This window comes from Mastigoproctus giganteus, chromosome 4 (assembly GCF_048544385.1).
Source record: "Mastigoproctus giganteus isolate SK-2022 chromosome 4, ASM4854438v1, whole genome shotgun sequence".
In the NCBI taxonomy this organism is placed as follows: Eukaryota; Metazoa; Arthropoda; class Arachnida; order Uropygi; family Thelyphonidae; genus Mastigoproctus; species Mastigoproctus giganteus.
The window spans coordinates 182,284,216-182,301,908 of NC_143578.1; the positions used below are offsets into that span (position 1 = coordinate 182,284,216).

The 17,693-nt window shown below is 35.4% G+C and overlaps 1 protein-coding gene across 1 annotated transcript in view; it reads right to left on the bottom strand.

Annotated features, from left to right (window-relative positions):
- Positions 1 to 17,693, bottom strand: part of LOC150087233 (prolyl 3-hydroxylase 2-like) — a 178,445-nt gene that overhangs the window by 138,844 nt on the left and 21,908 nt on the right. Inside the window, exons 2-3 of the mRNA XM_090372416.1 lie at positions 3,843 to 3,995; positions 61 to 232 (exon numbers count right to left, since the gene is read on the bottom strand). Of these exons, the coding sequence (XP_090228542.1) occupies positions 61 to 232; positions 3,843 to 3,995 (325 nt within the window). The remainder of the gene's footprint in view (positions 1 to 60; positions 233 to 3,842; positions 3,996 to 17,693) is intronic.

Consider the following 17,693-nt stretch of genomic DNA (forward strand, 5'->3'; position numbering starts at 1 on the left):
CTACATGATGCTACTAAGAGCATAAATATTTTTCTTCACAAAATTAAATTAAACACATACGTGCAATAGACAGAATTAATTCCATTGGTACAGGGTCATTCAGTAGTGCCTCACAGAGAAGACGACATTCATCTTCTGCCCTCAGATATGCTGTTAGAGCTTTCTCCATCAGATCAATAACAACTTCATAATTTTTTTCTGTGTAGATATGGGCTGCTTTCAGATATAATTCCTAACAAAACAACAATTTTTACTTTAACCTCTCTGAAAGTACAGATTACTTCCTTTACTTGAAATTTAATTTAAATTTATAATCAATTAAATTTTTACTATTAAAGAAGTATTATTGCAATTTTTAGGTAATTTTATTCCAAAGATGCTGTGCATTTTAATTTTGTCATCTATCATGTTTACTGAAAGTAACTTACTTTAGCATAAATGCAAGATAATTTTTTAATTTAAAATTCTAAGATATAATTAATGTATTCAATGTATTAATTCAATTCCTATATGATGCTACTTTCGGGAAAGTTTCTAAAACTGTCTGATTAAAGTACATCAAAGACAATTTGATGTAGAAATATACAATCTTACCTGCAATCCATTCCATTTCTCATTTGGCAGCAAAATTATAACTCGAGGATTTGACACACATTGGAGGTCGAAGAAAGGAAATGTTCCACAGAGTTGTGGACTGTTATAGCAGTAATGTAGTGTTATTAAAGTCAAAAACCAAAAGCAATGTTAGAATAAATTACAACAAAAAAAAAAGCAAACTCCTGATTTTGGCACATGCACTTCTCTTATAAAGTATTACACCAATTAAGAAAGCTATCGTAACTGATCACCAATGCAGAAAGCAAAATATCTTGTCAGTGAAATAACTATTAAATCAGAAGTGCACTGAATCAATAAGAAGGTCACGTGTGAAATAATATTCATACACTTCACTGTTTTTGATTTTCAGTCATGGAGATCATTCTGCTCCTACTGAAATAGTGAGAGCAGAAATGGCAATAAGACATTGTGCTTTTGTGTAATTGGTGTTTAAGCACATTTCTGTCAAGTGTGTCTTACAATTTTTGTAGATGAGTGCAAGATGGCAGACGTTAAGGAAACAGTAAATTTGAATAAAATTTTGTCAAATTTGGGAAACAGCTACAGCGGCTTACAAAATTCTGAAACAAGCATTTCATGATGAAGCTATGGGCAGAAACAAACTTTTCAATGGTATTTGCATTTCCAAGGTGGTCAAAATTCAGTTTAGGATTATGAGCACTCGCGCTATCCATCATCATCGGACTGATAAAAATATTGAAAAGGTAAATTCGCAAAGACAGACAGTGTACAATTAATGACATTTGTAACATTCTAGACCTATCATACAGTAGAATGCCAACACTTTTTAACTGAAAATTTAAACATGAGGTGGATTGCTGCAAAATTTGTTCCTCATCTGTTAAGTGACAAACAGAAACAGAACAGATTTCTGTGTGTAAGGACCTTTCTTACACACTTTCTGAGGTCATAATGGGGGAGATGAAAGCTGAGTTTACGGTTATGATTCAGAAACAAAACAGAAGTCCTTCAAGTGGAAAAGCTCATCATCTCCATGTCCAAAAAAGGCACGGTGGGCAAGATCAAATATCAAGAGCATGCTGATCTGAAAACAGCTGTTTTCAGATCAGCATGCTCTTGAAAACAGCTGTTTTCAGATGCAGCATTTTTGTTAGTTAGAGACAGGGAAAATCAAAAGAAGCATACATTTGGTGCCTTTATTATTTGGATTTGTATTCATTTTCTCCCAGTATAACTTTTTAATTTTACACAGAAGAAACATTGTACTGGGAGAAAATGAATAAAAATCCAAAGTTGCAACTATACTTCAGAGACAAATGTGATTATGTCTCCAAGCTATAGCAGAAAAAAAAAAAATAAAAATGAAACAGATATAGAAAATGAATGCACCAATAGGAATAATCTTGGAAAGGTGAGCTTCTACTAGTTATGTACCAAGATACCTTTACAATGAAATTAAAAGAAAATCATAAATAAAAAAGCGTACCAACTGTGTGGTACTACACTTAAGGTGGTAGAAAATGAAAAAGACCTGGGAGTAATTGTGCAGTCAGATATGAAGTTTTCTGAGCAATGCAGACAGGCTGCCAGGGCAGGCCATGGGGTTTTGTCAATGATATATAGGAATTTTGCTAGCAGGGAGAAGGAGGTGATTGTCCCTCTGTATAAGGCAATAGTCAGGCCACGCCTTGAGTACTGCATACAGGTCTGTGGGCCTCATTTTAGGAAGGATGTAGATTTACTTGAGCGTGTACAGAGAAGGGCAACAAGATTGGTGAGGAGAATGAAGGGATCCTCTTACCAAGAAAGGCTTAAGTTCTGCAAATTGCAGTGGCTGGAGACTAGGCACCTGCGCGGTGATCTGATTGAGGTGTATAAGGCCTTGAATGGGTTGAGCACGCTGAATTCTGATGGGATCCTTCCACTTGTTCAGATTACGAACCTAAGGGGGCATAAATTCAAATTAAGAAAGGACAGATGTACAATAGATGTGCGGAAATTTTCCTTTAGCCAGCGGGTGGTTAATTGCTGGAACAAACTTCCATCTGTCGTTGTGGAAGTTGATAGGTTGAATAAATTTAAGGAGGAACTGGACAGGCATTTGGAGGGAATGGTGCGATTTTTTTTTTTTTTTTGGCTGATGCTGAATAAGCTCATACACTTGCTTTCTTACATCACATGCCACTAGAACTACTACAAGAAACTGTACAGGGAAATAGAGTAGGCCAGTAAATCAGAGTCTTAATAATGAGGGATTTTAATTTCCCAGATATTGACTGGAATTTGTGGGTTGGTCACTCACACACTAGCAAGGTTTTTGTGGATTTATTGGATGATTGTTTTCTACATCAGCATGTTCCGGAGGCAACTAGGGGGAATAATATTCTTGATCTGATTATCAGTAGTGATTCTTCATGCATTAAGAATCTGCAGATAAAGGAACCACTAAGTGGCAGTGATCACAGTGTGCTGAAGTGGGATTTACTCAAACAGGTAACTACCATCAAGGGTAAAGGGGAAGGGTTTTTGCTTTCGTAAAGGCGACTATGATGGTCTGAGACAATATTTAAATTCTATACAGTGGGACCAACTGATGTTACCAACAGCAAATTCAAAACGAGAAGCATTCAAAGAACTTATCTTGGAAGCTACTAGGCTTTACATACCAACTAAGACACTGTTCAAGGTTTAGGCCTAAAATGGAAGTCAGATGAACTAATGAGACATATGGCAGAGAAGAAAAATGCATGGGATACTTATAAATTAATAAATTGTATATGTATATACATATATTATATATACATATACAATATATGTATATATATACAAAATGAAATATTCTTAAATTAAGCAATTTATAATAACCCTTGCTCATTTTAACATTTATATAAAAAATTAAAATGCAAAACATGAAATAGAAATAACAATGAATTTTTTTCAAATTTAACAGTTAAATTAGGACTCTTCGAATTAAAAAAAAAATTAAATTAAACCTGAAATCACATTTTCTTGGTTATGAGGTAATTAACAGTTTAATATCATGAAGTTATCTTAAAGTTCATAAAGTTATATTGCTTCATTGCAAAAGTATATTGTTATATACCACAAATTAGAGAAAGTTTCATCAGGGAAACTTATGCATTTCGATTAAAAATTAAAACATCATTAAAAGATATGAATGAGCTGCTTCTCTCAAAATTGTCAAAAAATGTGACAGGAAATTTTTTTAAATGGAATTCTTCATTACTGTTATATAAAAATACCTGATAGGTTTTTTGTTCCAAGTATTTAACTTTTTTCACATCTATGTTAGGAAGGTCCATATAATATCGAAGGTTATACTGCATTACTTCATGATTTGGATTGTGAAGTAGAAATGTGTAGGCACAGGAAGCTGCTTTCTCTGGATCATCAACCTATAAAAATTATATAAAAATGTTTAAATAAAAACTTGCACCAATACTTTATACTAAAGTATTGAAACATTAGTGTAATGCTTTGCACTCTTTTCACATGAAAAAATAAAAAGTTAAAATCATGCAATCTTTAAAGAAATCATTATGAAAAATTGTATGCAATTTTTCTCTAATGGTTTCAATTTAAATAATCAGAAATTTAGAATTTTTGTGACACATTAAATCACATGTTATTACAACATGTTGGAAAGCATTTTCTGAATTGATACAATGTCACATTTTGCTACTGCATTTTTGTTGAGTATATAATTAACCGATTATGTATTATTTTTTGATCCAAAACATATCTCAATGAGTATTTGTAACTGTGTATATATTTGAATTAATGTGTACATTATTTGAATATTCTGCTGTAAAGCTATTGCTTTGCAGCTGAGAAAATAGGCAATATTTTGCATGTAACCTATTTGTCTTTTTAACAATTGAGTATTCTACAACTCCTCCTTGATTCTACCCTGGCCATATTGGATTTAGCTTATGTGACTAGTGTCTACTCTGCACTTCATCACTTAGTGATTTTCTCCCAATGACTAAATTGGCACAAATATTTTAGACATATCATTAACTATAAACTAATAAAGTGCTTGAAAAAAAAAGGTAAAACTTATTATCCAAGAATCAATCAATCTCTTTATGTTTCACCCAGTTCTTGGCCTATAGATAAAAAAAAATGCTTAAAAAATGTGTTATAAACAGTTAATTTTATGTTTTGGTTTGTTTATTCTCTCCAAACAACTGGCTTTCTATATAAGACTGTCAAAGAATGGGTTTGTTTGTTTGTTTTTATGAAAACCCCAAACACGAGAAGAGGTATTATAACCTATGGTATACTTTCATCTTCTCAACCTAAAGGTTGAGAAGATGAAAGAAGATACTTGTTGAAAAAAATTAGATTTCAATTTCTGTAGATTGTAATTTTAGGAAATATGTATGAAGGAAGATTGTTCCAGAAAACAGAAATTGAATAAATAAATGACAAGGAAAAGCTGATTTTGTGAGTTCAAAGTTCCATAGCGAAAGGATGTTGACTGGTTGAGGCACGGGTTTGAACTAGTTTGGAAGAGGGAGCAAGAATTATAGAAGCCAATTCAGAAGAACAGTGCCCATGGAAGTATCTATAAAAAAGGCATGCAGCCTTTATGAGATAGAGGGTAGAGAGAGAGACTTTGTTAGAGAAAAGTCATTAACCTAACTGTCCTCTTTGGAATGGAATCTAGAAGCTTGAGAGTAGTTTGGTAGCACTACCCCCAGATGTGGGAGTAATATTCCATGGTAGGGCAGATTTGTGACTTGTATAAAATGAACAGCTGTTTGGAAGAAAAGTAATGCAGTATATTGTTATATACCACAAATTAGAGAAAGAGATGCAGATGAAGCAGTATTTGTAACATGCTTATGCCAAGAGAGATTAGAAGTCAGGGTAATCTCCAATAGAGATATATGATCTTGCCTATAAATCAGTGTCATTAAAGGTAAGCATAGGAGCAGAAGAATCCTTTTTGTGAGAAGGCATAAGACTGAGTTTTAAAATGATTGGAATCAACTAAGTTATCTTTGCTCCACTAAAGAATTAACCAGAGATCAGCACTGAGTAATTAGTAGTGGATATTCCAGAAGTTGAAGTAGTTCATGCAGGGCAAGCTGGAAGTGGGAATGCAATCTGCTATCATCTGCTGCAGGAATATGGTGTATTTGTAATTGTTGTTGGTCCCTCCCTGAGTGCTGGACTTAATGTATAGTTGCATAGTGTATATATTGTTTGGTTGGTCTAGCTTATGCCCTGACTGGATTAAGTATCAAATATGTGTAATCATTAATGTCTGCTTTCTTAAGAACTTTCATTCTGGAAGACACACGCAAGTTTTTATTTGTGAACTTTCACTTCTGGGAGTTACAAGTCGACTGTGAAGATTAAATTTTAATTTCCTGGGTATTAGTTGGAGGTTGATGTAATTCCTCTGCTGTCACTTAATCCTAAGGTCAATCATTCTTTGGTTTAGTAACTTATTCTGTGGTAATATCACTGTTGTTATTACTGTAGCCTTATGCCTTTTGTTTAAGGTTTGAGTGCGGTATATGCATATTTAAACTAATTAATTGTGCTGTATATGCTTTGATAATGTATTTGACGGTTATGTTTAATCAGCTTTGATGTTCTGATGTCTAATTACACTGAGATTGTTGTGAGAAAGTTGTTATTGAGATTTGAGTAATATACTCTATTTTTAACTTCTTGCTCTACCTTGTGTTTGACCTGAAGATGTATTTAAATATATTTTAGCCATTCTATTGGCTATTTGGCTAGTTAAGTTGTTTACTTAAGATGATCCTTCTTTTTTTTTTTTTATAAGTGCTAACTTGTTAGAAATTGTATATAGAACTTATTTTGGTTATTTGGTTTTTTTTTTTAGGAGCATTGCAACTAAGGCCATATTGCTCCGGTGCGGTGGTCATTCCCTGACCTTTCCGCATGCTCCGTATTTGGTGGTGACGGGCTCGAACCCCGGTCTAATTAAGAAGCGTGTGCTACGCATTGCTGCTCTTTCCCACCTGGCTACGGAGGCGCCTAAGTATATAGAACTACAGATATTGTTGATTGTTCTGTAGATAATTTTGTGTAGTTACATAGTTACACTGCCCTCCCCACATGATGTTAAACAGTGGCTAATGGGGGAAACCTTGGGGTTAACCAATCAATAAATGAATAAAAAAAATAAATAATAAATAAAAATGCTATCATCAGCAAAACAATGGATGTTATTTCTGGTCAATGGAAGAAGGTCATTAATATACAAGAGGAAAATAGTGTGAGAAACAACTGAACCTTGGGGAACACCAGTTAGTGGAGAAGTTTGAAAACAGAGAGCCATTTACCATCACCCGCAGTGAACAATCACCGAGGATAACAAATTACAAAAAACAGCTGGAAAATCATAAGATGGAAGCTTATTTACAAGACTTGACCTTTTGGAATAAGAAAGTGAAAAAAGGTGACACGGAACAGGAGTGAGTTCGGGAGAACAGGTTTTGAGAACAAGTGGAAAAATTCCGTTGCAATCTGGAGCTTTCTAAGCATTAAGATTGTTCAAAATCCTTATAGCATCCTTTTGACAGAAGATCACAGGATGCACTGAATGCATTGTTCTGGGAATGGTAGGAGGTAGTTTACAAAGATCATGAATACACGAGTTAAAAGAAGGGTAGGATATGCTAGCAAGTCAGCATTATATTTGGCTGAAGTAGCAATAGAACCATCTGGTTTTGACAGAGATGGGAAAAAGGTGTTGCCAATGCTTTGGAAAGAGAATGTTCGCCTACCATTTGGACAAAAAGCATGTTTTCTACTCTTAGCCTGTTCAAAATCTAGATTGGACTGATTAATAACTGCTTTACAATTGTTGCAAGATTTGGTACAGCAGAAAATGAACCTGGAGATTTGGATACAAGGTAATTGTGATATGCAACATTTTTATCTTGAACAGCCTCAGCACATTTATTGGAAAATCAAGGTTTAAATAAAGGACAAGATTTTAAGTTGCAGTGTGGAATAAAGGATTTCATTCCTACAAGAATAATTTCACTGACGTGATCTGGGAATGGCAACTTGACATCAGAAGATTTGAAACAGTAATTTGACCAAGGAAAAGAAGAGAAGAAACTTCACGGATCATCCCATTTTGCATTCTTGTAATGGCAAATAACACAAGGTTGGGAATGGCACCGAGAGAAAGGCTCCATTAGAGAAGAAACCATCATCGAGTTGTGATCTGAGGTGCCTAGAGAACCACTGACCTGGATCGTGTACTTAGAAGGGTTATTTGTGAGAAAAAAAGATCAAATGTGTTGGCTGCTTGGTTAGGTTTGTCTGGTATTCTGGAAGGTAAATGAATAATCTGTTCAAGGTCAAGGTCATTAGTAACTGTAAAAGCCTCAGCATCTCGACCAGCTGGGTCCACGTGCCTAGAAAACTGAAGCCAGCTGGAGTTGTGAACATTAAAATCAGCAAGGTAAATAACCTCACTGTTATGTTATCAAAGTTAGACTGGAGAAGTTTGAGTTTCAAAGAGAGGAAGTCAAAGATTTCCAAGTGATTAGTGCAGAACAATAGAGGCAACAGATGAATTTGACAGAATGTGGTAAAGAGATTTTAAGCCGGAGAAGGTAGAAAAGAGGAGATTCCAAAGACTTGTGCATATGTCTGTTCTGATATTCCCTGTCTATGACAGGGAATATCAGAACGGACATATGCACAAGTGTGACCTTTGAAGTAAGAGGAATCATACAATGAATAATTTGGAACTGAATCAACTGATAACTGGGTTTCTGTCAGAAAAGGTACATGGAGTTTGACAGATTGTAAGTGAAAACAGACACTACAGAGATTGAAACTAAGACCATGTTTATTTGTGAAATGAATGAGTAAGTGTTTGGGAGATTTAGATCTTTTCATAGATGAGAGTTTATTCTATTAGTTTGACTAGATACTAGTGACTGGATGTCACTAGATACTCAAAAATTAGTGAATAGTATTTGAAAATAGTCTTTGATGAAGGAGAAAGATTAGACATGGATATAAAAAATTAAATATGTAGAGCAGGAAATGTAGGAAACCAGTTACATTCTTTTCATGAAAAAGACAAATTAGCTGTAAAATGTGACATGTAAGATTTCAGTCAGAAATAACATCAAACTGGTTTTTAATTATAACTTATTTATAATATTCAATCATCATTATATTCAAACATACTGAGACAAAAATTAAGAATGGCTTACAAAAACAGCTACATTACCATTGTGTAAATACCTACTTACATATGCAATCCATTCTCCTCTCCCTCTAAAGAACAAACTTGGTAGTAACTCTATCATAGAAGTCATCAATGTTCTCTACCATGATATTCTCTCAACTTAACATGTCTAATGCAGTGCAGAGAGATGGTATTCCGACATCATGCTTATTAAAAAATGTCTTGATCCTTTTTGGAAATAAAAGGATTAAAACTACTTATAAACTGGAGAAGTGTGTAACATAAATAGTTAATATAAAGCTTTTAAAAGTGAACATATTTCCTTAAAAAGAGTCAGTCCTGGCTGCTCTTAAGCAGCACTTCATACATTTTCATATCATCCAAGCCTTGACAAAACTCAGGTTGCTCATAAAGAACAAAGTTTGGTTTGTACTCTTTCTCTGTCAAGAAATGGATATGCTATAACAAATTCATTCAGTTCTTCTAAAAGTAACCAAAAATGCTGCTTTTATGCTGAAAATGTTCAGAATTACACGATATTGGTGCAAACAGACATTTTGCACATTTAAATCTTTCTTTTGCAGATCTCATTCACAGAAACAACTTTCCTTCACTTGTTTTGTTTCTTTTTTCATTACTGCTTCAACTGATTCTTACTTGGGATCAGTTAAATTCTGATGGTTTTATTTTCAAATGTGAAAATCCGTCTTTGAAATGTCTCCAGTGCAACAAAAAATAGACAATGGGGAACATTCCAATTTTGTAACTGATCACACAGAACTTCTACATGCATCATAATGTGATGGAAATATGACAGCCCTAAAAAGTAAATTTTCATCATTTTAGCTGCTTGAACTGTTGCACTTTGGTTCATTTTCCGCAGTTCTTGGAATCATTTTTTAAAGCAACTTTATTTTCATAAACTGTATTCACAATTCTGCAGATAAGATTCCATCTTGTATTTGAATGAATACAAAGTGGAATAATATTTCTCAATGGACCCACTGAGAAACATTATTCACGACAGAAAGTAGCTATGGGAAGCTGCCTTTTTCCATTATTAAAATGAGGAGGTGGGAATAACAATGTAGAAAATGTGCATTTTTATATGTCTCTGATTACTGTCTATGCACCACATTTGCCTCACTTGCTCCATCATATGTTTGTGTGACAAGTCTTTAAAAATAATGTTCTAAATGCATCTAATGTGCTGAGAAACTCTGAATTCTGTGCTTGTAGGTTGAAAAAGTCTCAAAATCTTTCACGTATTGTTCCTTCCTTTTCACAGTGGATAACAATAATCTGCTACATTTGTTCAGAGACATTTGTCATGGCATCAGACTTAAAAGCAAGGAATTTCACTGGCATTATTTCTGCACAAATTTCATTATGGCAGACTACGTCTAAAAAATGCAACCTAACAATTAATGTTGAATCAACATTATCTTGTGGTTTCTTTAAAAACAGCTGAAGTCTTCAAACATTACAAAAAACTTTAAACAATCAATTATTTTGAAAATTTCTGTCTTTTTCTAACCTCCTCGTTATAAAATTACAAGTCTATAGTGTGTGTGTGTATGCTTCATTTAAATGTATCACAATATTTGCTTCTCCTAGAGTAGATAGATCAAAACCATTATTCAAATGTTTCAGTGAGCACCCATGCCTTACCTCTCCTCATTAAGAGTTTCAAGTCATTCCAGTTGTAGTCCACATAAAATAATTTTATTCATTGAAAACATTATTGAATTTGTCACACTGAAAACAAACAGTACTGATTGCACAATACTGTTTCACAGAAACAACTGTTTTCTTTTGTGCTTATAATAAATATTCTAACAAAATCTTTGTTATCTGCATTATGTTTAGGCCAGAAAGAGTATGTCCTTATTTTTATATAATTTTTTTTTTCTCTGATTGTTAACCAAAAAAAAAAAAAAAAAAAAGACTGTAAAATTTGTACACTTTTTACATTTATTTATGACTGAAAATTACAATAATTTTTCAACAGCCCAATTCTTAACTGCACAATAAAACTAAATATTTTTTAGTTATGATACAACAAAACACATAAGTACAAGGAACACAAAAGCAAATATTATTCACAAACTGGGCACCCAGACTGCACTAAGCATCCTTTAAAAGGAGACCACATATGCAACCTGAAAATAGTCCTAGAATGAACACACTGCACAAGCTGATATTTGACATGCTGATCACACCAAAAAGTATAGTCAAGGTTGATGCAAAAATCATTAGCACATTTGTATCATGCACGTTTGAAAAATCTTGACAAAGAAATATTAATTAGTTTTGAATTATAATTAGTAATAATGAAACTGAAATTTAGGGAGGGTGGTAACCTATATGGAAAAACTGCACTGGTTGGAATTTAAAAAAAAACTGTTCATAATAGTTTTAAGCCTATTTTAACATATGGAGTCGAGAGTTGCATGATAAATGCAGAAAATTATCAAAGATCACAATCTTCAAAAATGAGAGTCAAAAATGAACTAACAGTTGGAAGCAACGGCAAGACCATATATTACAAATGAGCAAATAAGGAAAAAAATCAAGGTCGGAGACATCCAGTCAAAGATAAATTAAGCAATCTTAGGATGGTATGGGAATGTCAAAAGGAATGTAAAAATCCAAAAGCTCATAAAGATGACCACATCATCTCAGTTTCCTCTTCTATTCTTGAACAGTTTAATTACCTTTCTTAACTTATCAACTCTTCCCAATACATATGGCACACATGCATTATGGTATCACCAAATGTTCAATAATTAATCTTCTTTACACAAACATTTGCATCCTAAAAATGCTAAATGACAAATGTCAAGTAGACATTATTTACACAAATATTAGCTCTGCTTTTTATGCAGTTCATCCACCTTCTCTGCTTACTCTTCTAAATTTCTGGGGATATCCCCAAATTCCTTGCTAATCCACTCAACCCTCAAACTATAATAGTTTACATTAATGGCTTTAAGAAGTTGATGGAATCATCCGGCATTGCACAAGATCTTCTTTGTAATTTTTGTAAATAATTGTGTACAAATAAATAATACTTATGTTATTCTTTCAATCATTATCTGGTCATTTCAGGGGCTCATGTCTGGTGAGTACACCCCAGGGTCCTGAGCTGAATTCTCTCTCTCTCTCTCTCTCTCTCTCTCTCTCTCTCTCTCTCTCTCTCTCTCTCTCTCTCTCTCTCTCACCATTAAAAAAAAAACTCAAGGATTATTTTTCCACTAAATCTTTCTAAATCTAAAAATTTTCAAATTTATTTCAAAAAGAGGCCTTTTGACATAAATTTTCATACTCTCCTTAGATTTCATACTCTAATCACTAAAGTTAAAATTCACAAAGACCTTTGAGTTCTCTTTGACTGCAGATTTAATGTTGTCTTTCATTTTAATTATCTCTTGATGAAATTCACATAAGCCATTTGGATTTTAAAACATCTTCTACACATCACTTAACAATTTCCGAAAAGCAATCTCTTTATCAATGTCAACTCTTATATACACTACTATATTAACTTTATTCTTCTATATTTGACACTGACTTTTCCCTATAATGTTTGTGACAATGGCCATCTTTTGCTTATCACTGATCCAAATGTGTTGTTACAGTCAACAGTTTTGTACTGCTGTACATAATGTTATTATCATTAACTTGTATCCTTATTAATCATTTGTTTCCAATTCTTTTATTGTTAATTTTAATGATGTAAACACTTCTGCTATTTTGATTCTTTTGGGGTGTGCCATTCGATACTGGTTGTGGTACCCATCCAGTTGTACTTGTGACCTGCTCTGGGAACACTTGACTTGGTTACATACTCTAATCCAACCTATTAACTGCACTGTTATTTGTGCAGCCATATGTATGTGCGTTACTCTACTTGTATTCAGGGTCTCCACAAACTGATAGTGATAGTGTTTGTGAGAAGAGAGACTAGCAAAACACATAGCTGAAGCAAAAATGAATGCAAATATGCACAAAGAGGAATCAAGAATTGGTCCTTGAGGTTGTCACAGACATTCTTTCAGATATGCCAGACAAGCTGTACTTGCTACCTGGGAGTCTAAAACGCTGATGGAACTGATATTCGAATGACATTCAAGTCAAGTGGAACCAATTTTGGCGAAGTCCGGATGGTCTGTGACAGCCAAATCCTCTGCTTACACCTCACGATGATGGGACTGTTAGTAATCCCGGGTATAACCTCCATGCACAAGTACATGGTGGGTGACCACCCAGGTGTGAATCAACGTACGCAGGGGTCGAGATGTGGCACCACGACCCCTGGAGGCTTGAAGTGGTTGGAAGCCATGTTTAGTATCTAGAGCTAAGTTCCAGTCAACCCTTCCCTATCTCTTCCATCATGCAGTATGACTGATGACTTTTGAGGTTACAATGAACATCGTGGTGAGATCCAATATTCCTTACATTTCGAGGGTACAGCTCTAAAACTGTGTTCGCAGGCCGGCCGCTAGTTAGTACACCGGACCGAACCTATTGGTAACACTCTAGGAGGCTTCCAGCTCAGCTAGTGTATTATCTTGCTACCTCTACCCTGCCAGATAGTGACTGGAGGGAGTCCGAGTAGTGTGTATGTGGGGAGCATTGTCGAGGCCATGTTATGTCAAGGAACTGGGTATATTCTTACCTTGTGTACGCCATATCCAAAAATTTCATTACTTCATACAGCATGTCCACCCACTTTTTTCTTACTATTGAATACACCATGAATTGTCAAACTAATAGAGCAAGCTTATCTGCGAAAAGATCTAAACTTCCCAAGCACTTCCTAATTCATTTCACAAATATACGTGGTCTCAATTCAAATCTCAACGATGTCCATTTCCACTTGCAGTCTGTCATATCCCATGTACTTTTTCTGACAGAATCTCAGTTATCGGTTGATTCAACTACTGCTCATCTCAGATGCCCAAATTATTCACTGTATAATTCCTTTCGCCTCAAAGGTGGTACTGGTGCATATGCCCGTTCTGATATTCCCAGTCAGAGACTTAGCAATTTGAAATCTCCTCTCTTTGATCTTCTCTGACTTAAAATCTCTCTACCTCATTGTGTCAAATTCATCTGTTGTCTCTACCGTTCTCCCAACTCCACTAATCACTTGGAGCTCTTTGAATTCCCCTCTTTGCAACTTGACTTTCTCCAGTCCAACTTTCCTTATAGTGAGGTAATTTTGCTGGGTGATTTTAATGTTCACAACTCCAGCTTGCTTCCGTTTTCTAGTCACACTGACCCAGCTGGTCGAGATGCTGAGGCTTTTGCATTTACTAATGATCTTGCACAGATTGTTCATTTACCTACAAGAATACCAGACAATCCTAATCATACAGCCAATACGCTTGATCTTTTTCTCAAAAACAATCCTTCTAAGTACACAGTCGAAGTGAGAGGTCCTTTAGGCACTTCAGATCACAACTTGGTGATTGTCTCTCCTCCAATGGAACCTTTATCTCATGGCTATTCCCAACCTCGTGTTGTTTGGCATTACAAGAATGCAAAATGGGATGACCAGCGAGACTTCTTTTCTTCTCTTCTTTGGTGGGATTACTGTTTCAAAACTTCTGATGCCAACGTTTGCTCAGATTGTGTCAGTGAAATTATTCTTGCAGGAATGGAATCCTTTATCCCACACTCCACTTTAAAATCTCGCCCTTTATCTAAACCTTGGTTTTCCTATAAATGTGCTAAGGCTGTTCAAGAGAAGAATGTTGCATATCGTAATTGGCTTGTTTCTAATTCTTCCGTTTCATTTTCTGCCTACACCAAAGCTCGCAACAATTGTAAAGTAGTTATTAATCAGTCCAAATTGAACAGGCTAAGAGTAGAAAACTTGCTTCTTGCCCTAATAGTAGCCGAGCATTCTGGTCTCTTGCCAAAGCTATTAGCCACAACTTTTGCCCATCTCTGCTCCACCTCTGTCCAAACCAGATGGTTCTGTTGTCACTTCAGCCAAGGATAAAGCTGACCTGCTAGCATCCCATTTTTCTTCCAACTCATGTATTAATGATCATGGTAAAACACCTCCCACCATTTCCAACACTCTCCATTCAATGCCTCCTGTGGTCTTCCGTCAAAAGGATGTCAGAAGGATTTTGACGAATCTTGATGCTAAGAAAGCTCCAGGTCTCGATGGTATTTCTCCACTTGCTCTCAAAACCTGTGCTCCTGAACTCACTCCTGTTCTTTGCCGCCTTTTTTTACTTTCTTATTCCAAAGGTGTTTTTCTATCTGCTTGGAAATTTGCTCATATCCAGCCAGTTCCTAAAAAGGGTGACAAATCCCTCCCATCCAATTATTGTCCCATTGCAATTAATTCTACTCTTTCTATAGTAATGGAGAAATCAATTAATCACCAACTCTTAAACTACCTGGAAATCTTCCGTCAGATCAACGATCGCCAGTATGGATTCCATCAGAGTCGATCCACTGGTGATATTCTGGCTTATGTTACTCATTTATGGACAAATTTAATGAAAAAGTTTGGTGAAACACAAGCAGTTGCTCTTGACATCTCAATGGCTTTCGATCATGTTTGGCATAAAGGTTTTCTAAACAAGCTTCCATCTTATGGTTTGCCAACTGTTTTTAGTAATTGGTTATCCAGTTTTCTCTCTGATCGCTCACTGAGGGTGATGGTAGATGGCTCTCTGTCTTCTAACTTCTCCTCTAATGTCGGTGTCCCCCAAGGTTCAGTTCTGTCCCCCACTCTTTTCCTCTTATATAAGACCTTCCTCTTGTATAAAGACCTTCTTCCATTGACTGGAAATCATATCCATAGTTTTGCTGATGATAGCACATTGCATTAACTTTCCATTTTGAGAAACCTTGTCCTGCTCAATAAGCTTCAACTTCTCAAAAATCTGCTACCAATTCCTTAAATGCCGATCTTCAGGTAATTCTACAGCAGGGCAAAGACAACTTAGTTTATTTCAACCCTTGTAAAACTCAGTCTTGTCTTATTTCTCGCAAAAAAGGAATCTTCTGCTCCCATGCTTATCTTTAGTGACACTCCGATTTCTAGGCAAAATGATATATCTCTTTTGGGGATTACCCTGACTTCTAATCTCTCTTGGCACAAACACATTACAAATATTGCTTCCTCTGTATCTAAAAAACTTGTTTTTCTCTTTCACTCTCGGCGTTACTTTTCTTCCAAACAGCTGCTCACTCTGTATAAATCGCAAATCCACCCTGCCATGGAATATTATTCCCACAACTGGGGTGGTGCCCCCAAAACCTCTCTCAGGCTTCTTGATTCCATTCAGAAGAGGGCAGTTAGGTTAATTAATGATTCATCTCTAACAGAGTCTCTCCACTCACTTTCTCATACACGTACTGTTTCTGCTGCATGCCTCTTCTACAGATAGTTCTATGGGCACTGTTCTTTTGAATTGGCTTCTATAATTGCTCTCTCTTTCAAAACAGTCCGAACACATGCCGCCACCAGCCAACATCCATTTACTGTCCAACTTCAAGCTCACAGAACCAACTTTTTATCTTCCTCGTTTATTCATTCAACTGCCGTTTTCTGGAACAACCTTCCTTCATACGTATTTCCTGAAAATTACAGTCTACAGAAGTTCAAGTTCAATGTCAACAAATCTTCTTTTGTCTTCTCAACCTCCAACCCAAGCACGGTACTAAGTACTATAGGTTCTAATACCTCTTGTGTTTGGGGTTTACATTAAAAAAAAAAAAAAGAGCAAGGTGAACTGATGGTGTCAAGTAAGCCCAGGAAGGAAACAGCTTATTCTGGATAGAGCTAAAATCTAACAAGAAACAGAATACAGTTATTTTCCCACTACTGTCTGGTTCACTCAGTGGTTGTTCACTATAATACTCTGTAACCCCCTGGAGTTATTTCATGGTTTAGGCCTTCTATGACAACTTCTTATCTGCTAACAGGGCATGAGTCTCTCTGGGCTAAGTTATTTGACTGCAGTCTGAAGCCTGACCCGTACTGCACATGTGGGGAATATGAAACATGGATTCATGTACTTCTGAACTGTCCATTGTATTCTCAACCTAGAGCATCTAATGTCTGTGATTCCAAACTTAATGGAGAACAATTTAAATATCCTAGTTGAACACTGATAATTTTAATGCTCTGCAAATCTTCTCGAGAAGAGTGTTTACATTGAGGACTTAACTAAGAACTTCGGATTCTCCTGGAGATTTACTTCACAAACGAAAAAGGTTTTATGTGAAAACAGAAGATTTATGTAAATTCTTATAGTGTTGATTAATGTTAATAATGTTGTGTTATTTATGACAATTGGTATTATATACATTTCTGTTAATTGTTATTGTTAAGATTTGTTTCTGTGAAACAGAAGGTTTATGTGAAAGAGTTTGAAGCTATCACATTGTGTTTGTCAGCAGGTTTAAAAGTTCTAGCAAACAGACTACACAGTGCTGTTAATTGAATGTGTAGGTGGTCTCTGTGGGGGTATAGGTTTCCTTGTTGAGTACTTTATGTAGCTAAACTTTGCCCATTGTATGTAATCTAATTATATACTGGTCTTCCTGGTTGTCAGGAATTCTGAGACTCTGAACACATTTAAAAAAATGTGATGTATATATCTGATTTTTATAATAATTAGTTTCTCGTTGGTACAGAAGATAATTTGTAGAGGTTTCTCCATTTGACATCAAGATCACTGGCACTCACCAATATTGCACTACCTCCAGTGGGTGCAGGAATTGTGCATTTTGCCATGAACAGATAATGTAAATCTGGGGCTAGACAAGGGCATCAGGCAGTAGCTGTCTTGTATTAGCATTGGTGAGATAGTAATATCTCACCAACGCTTGCTTCGTACAGGCTCTATGCCAG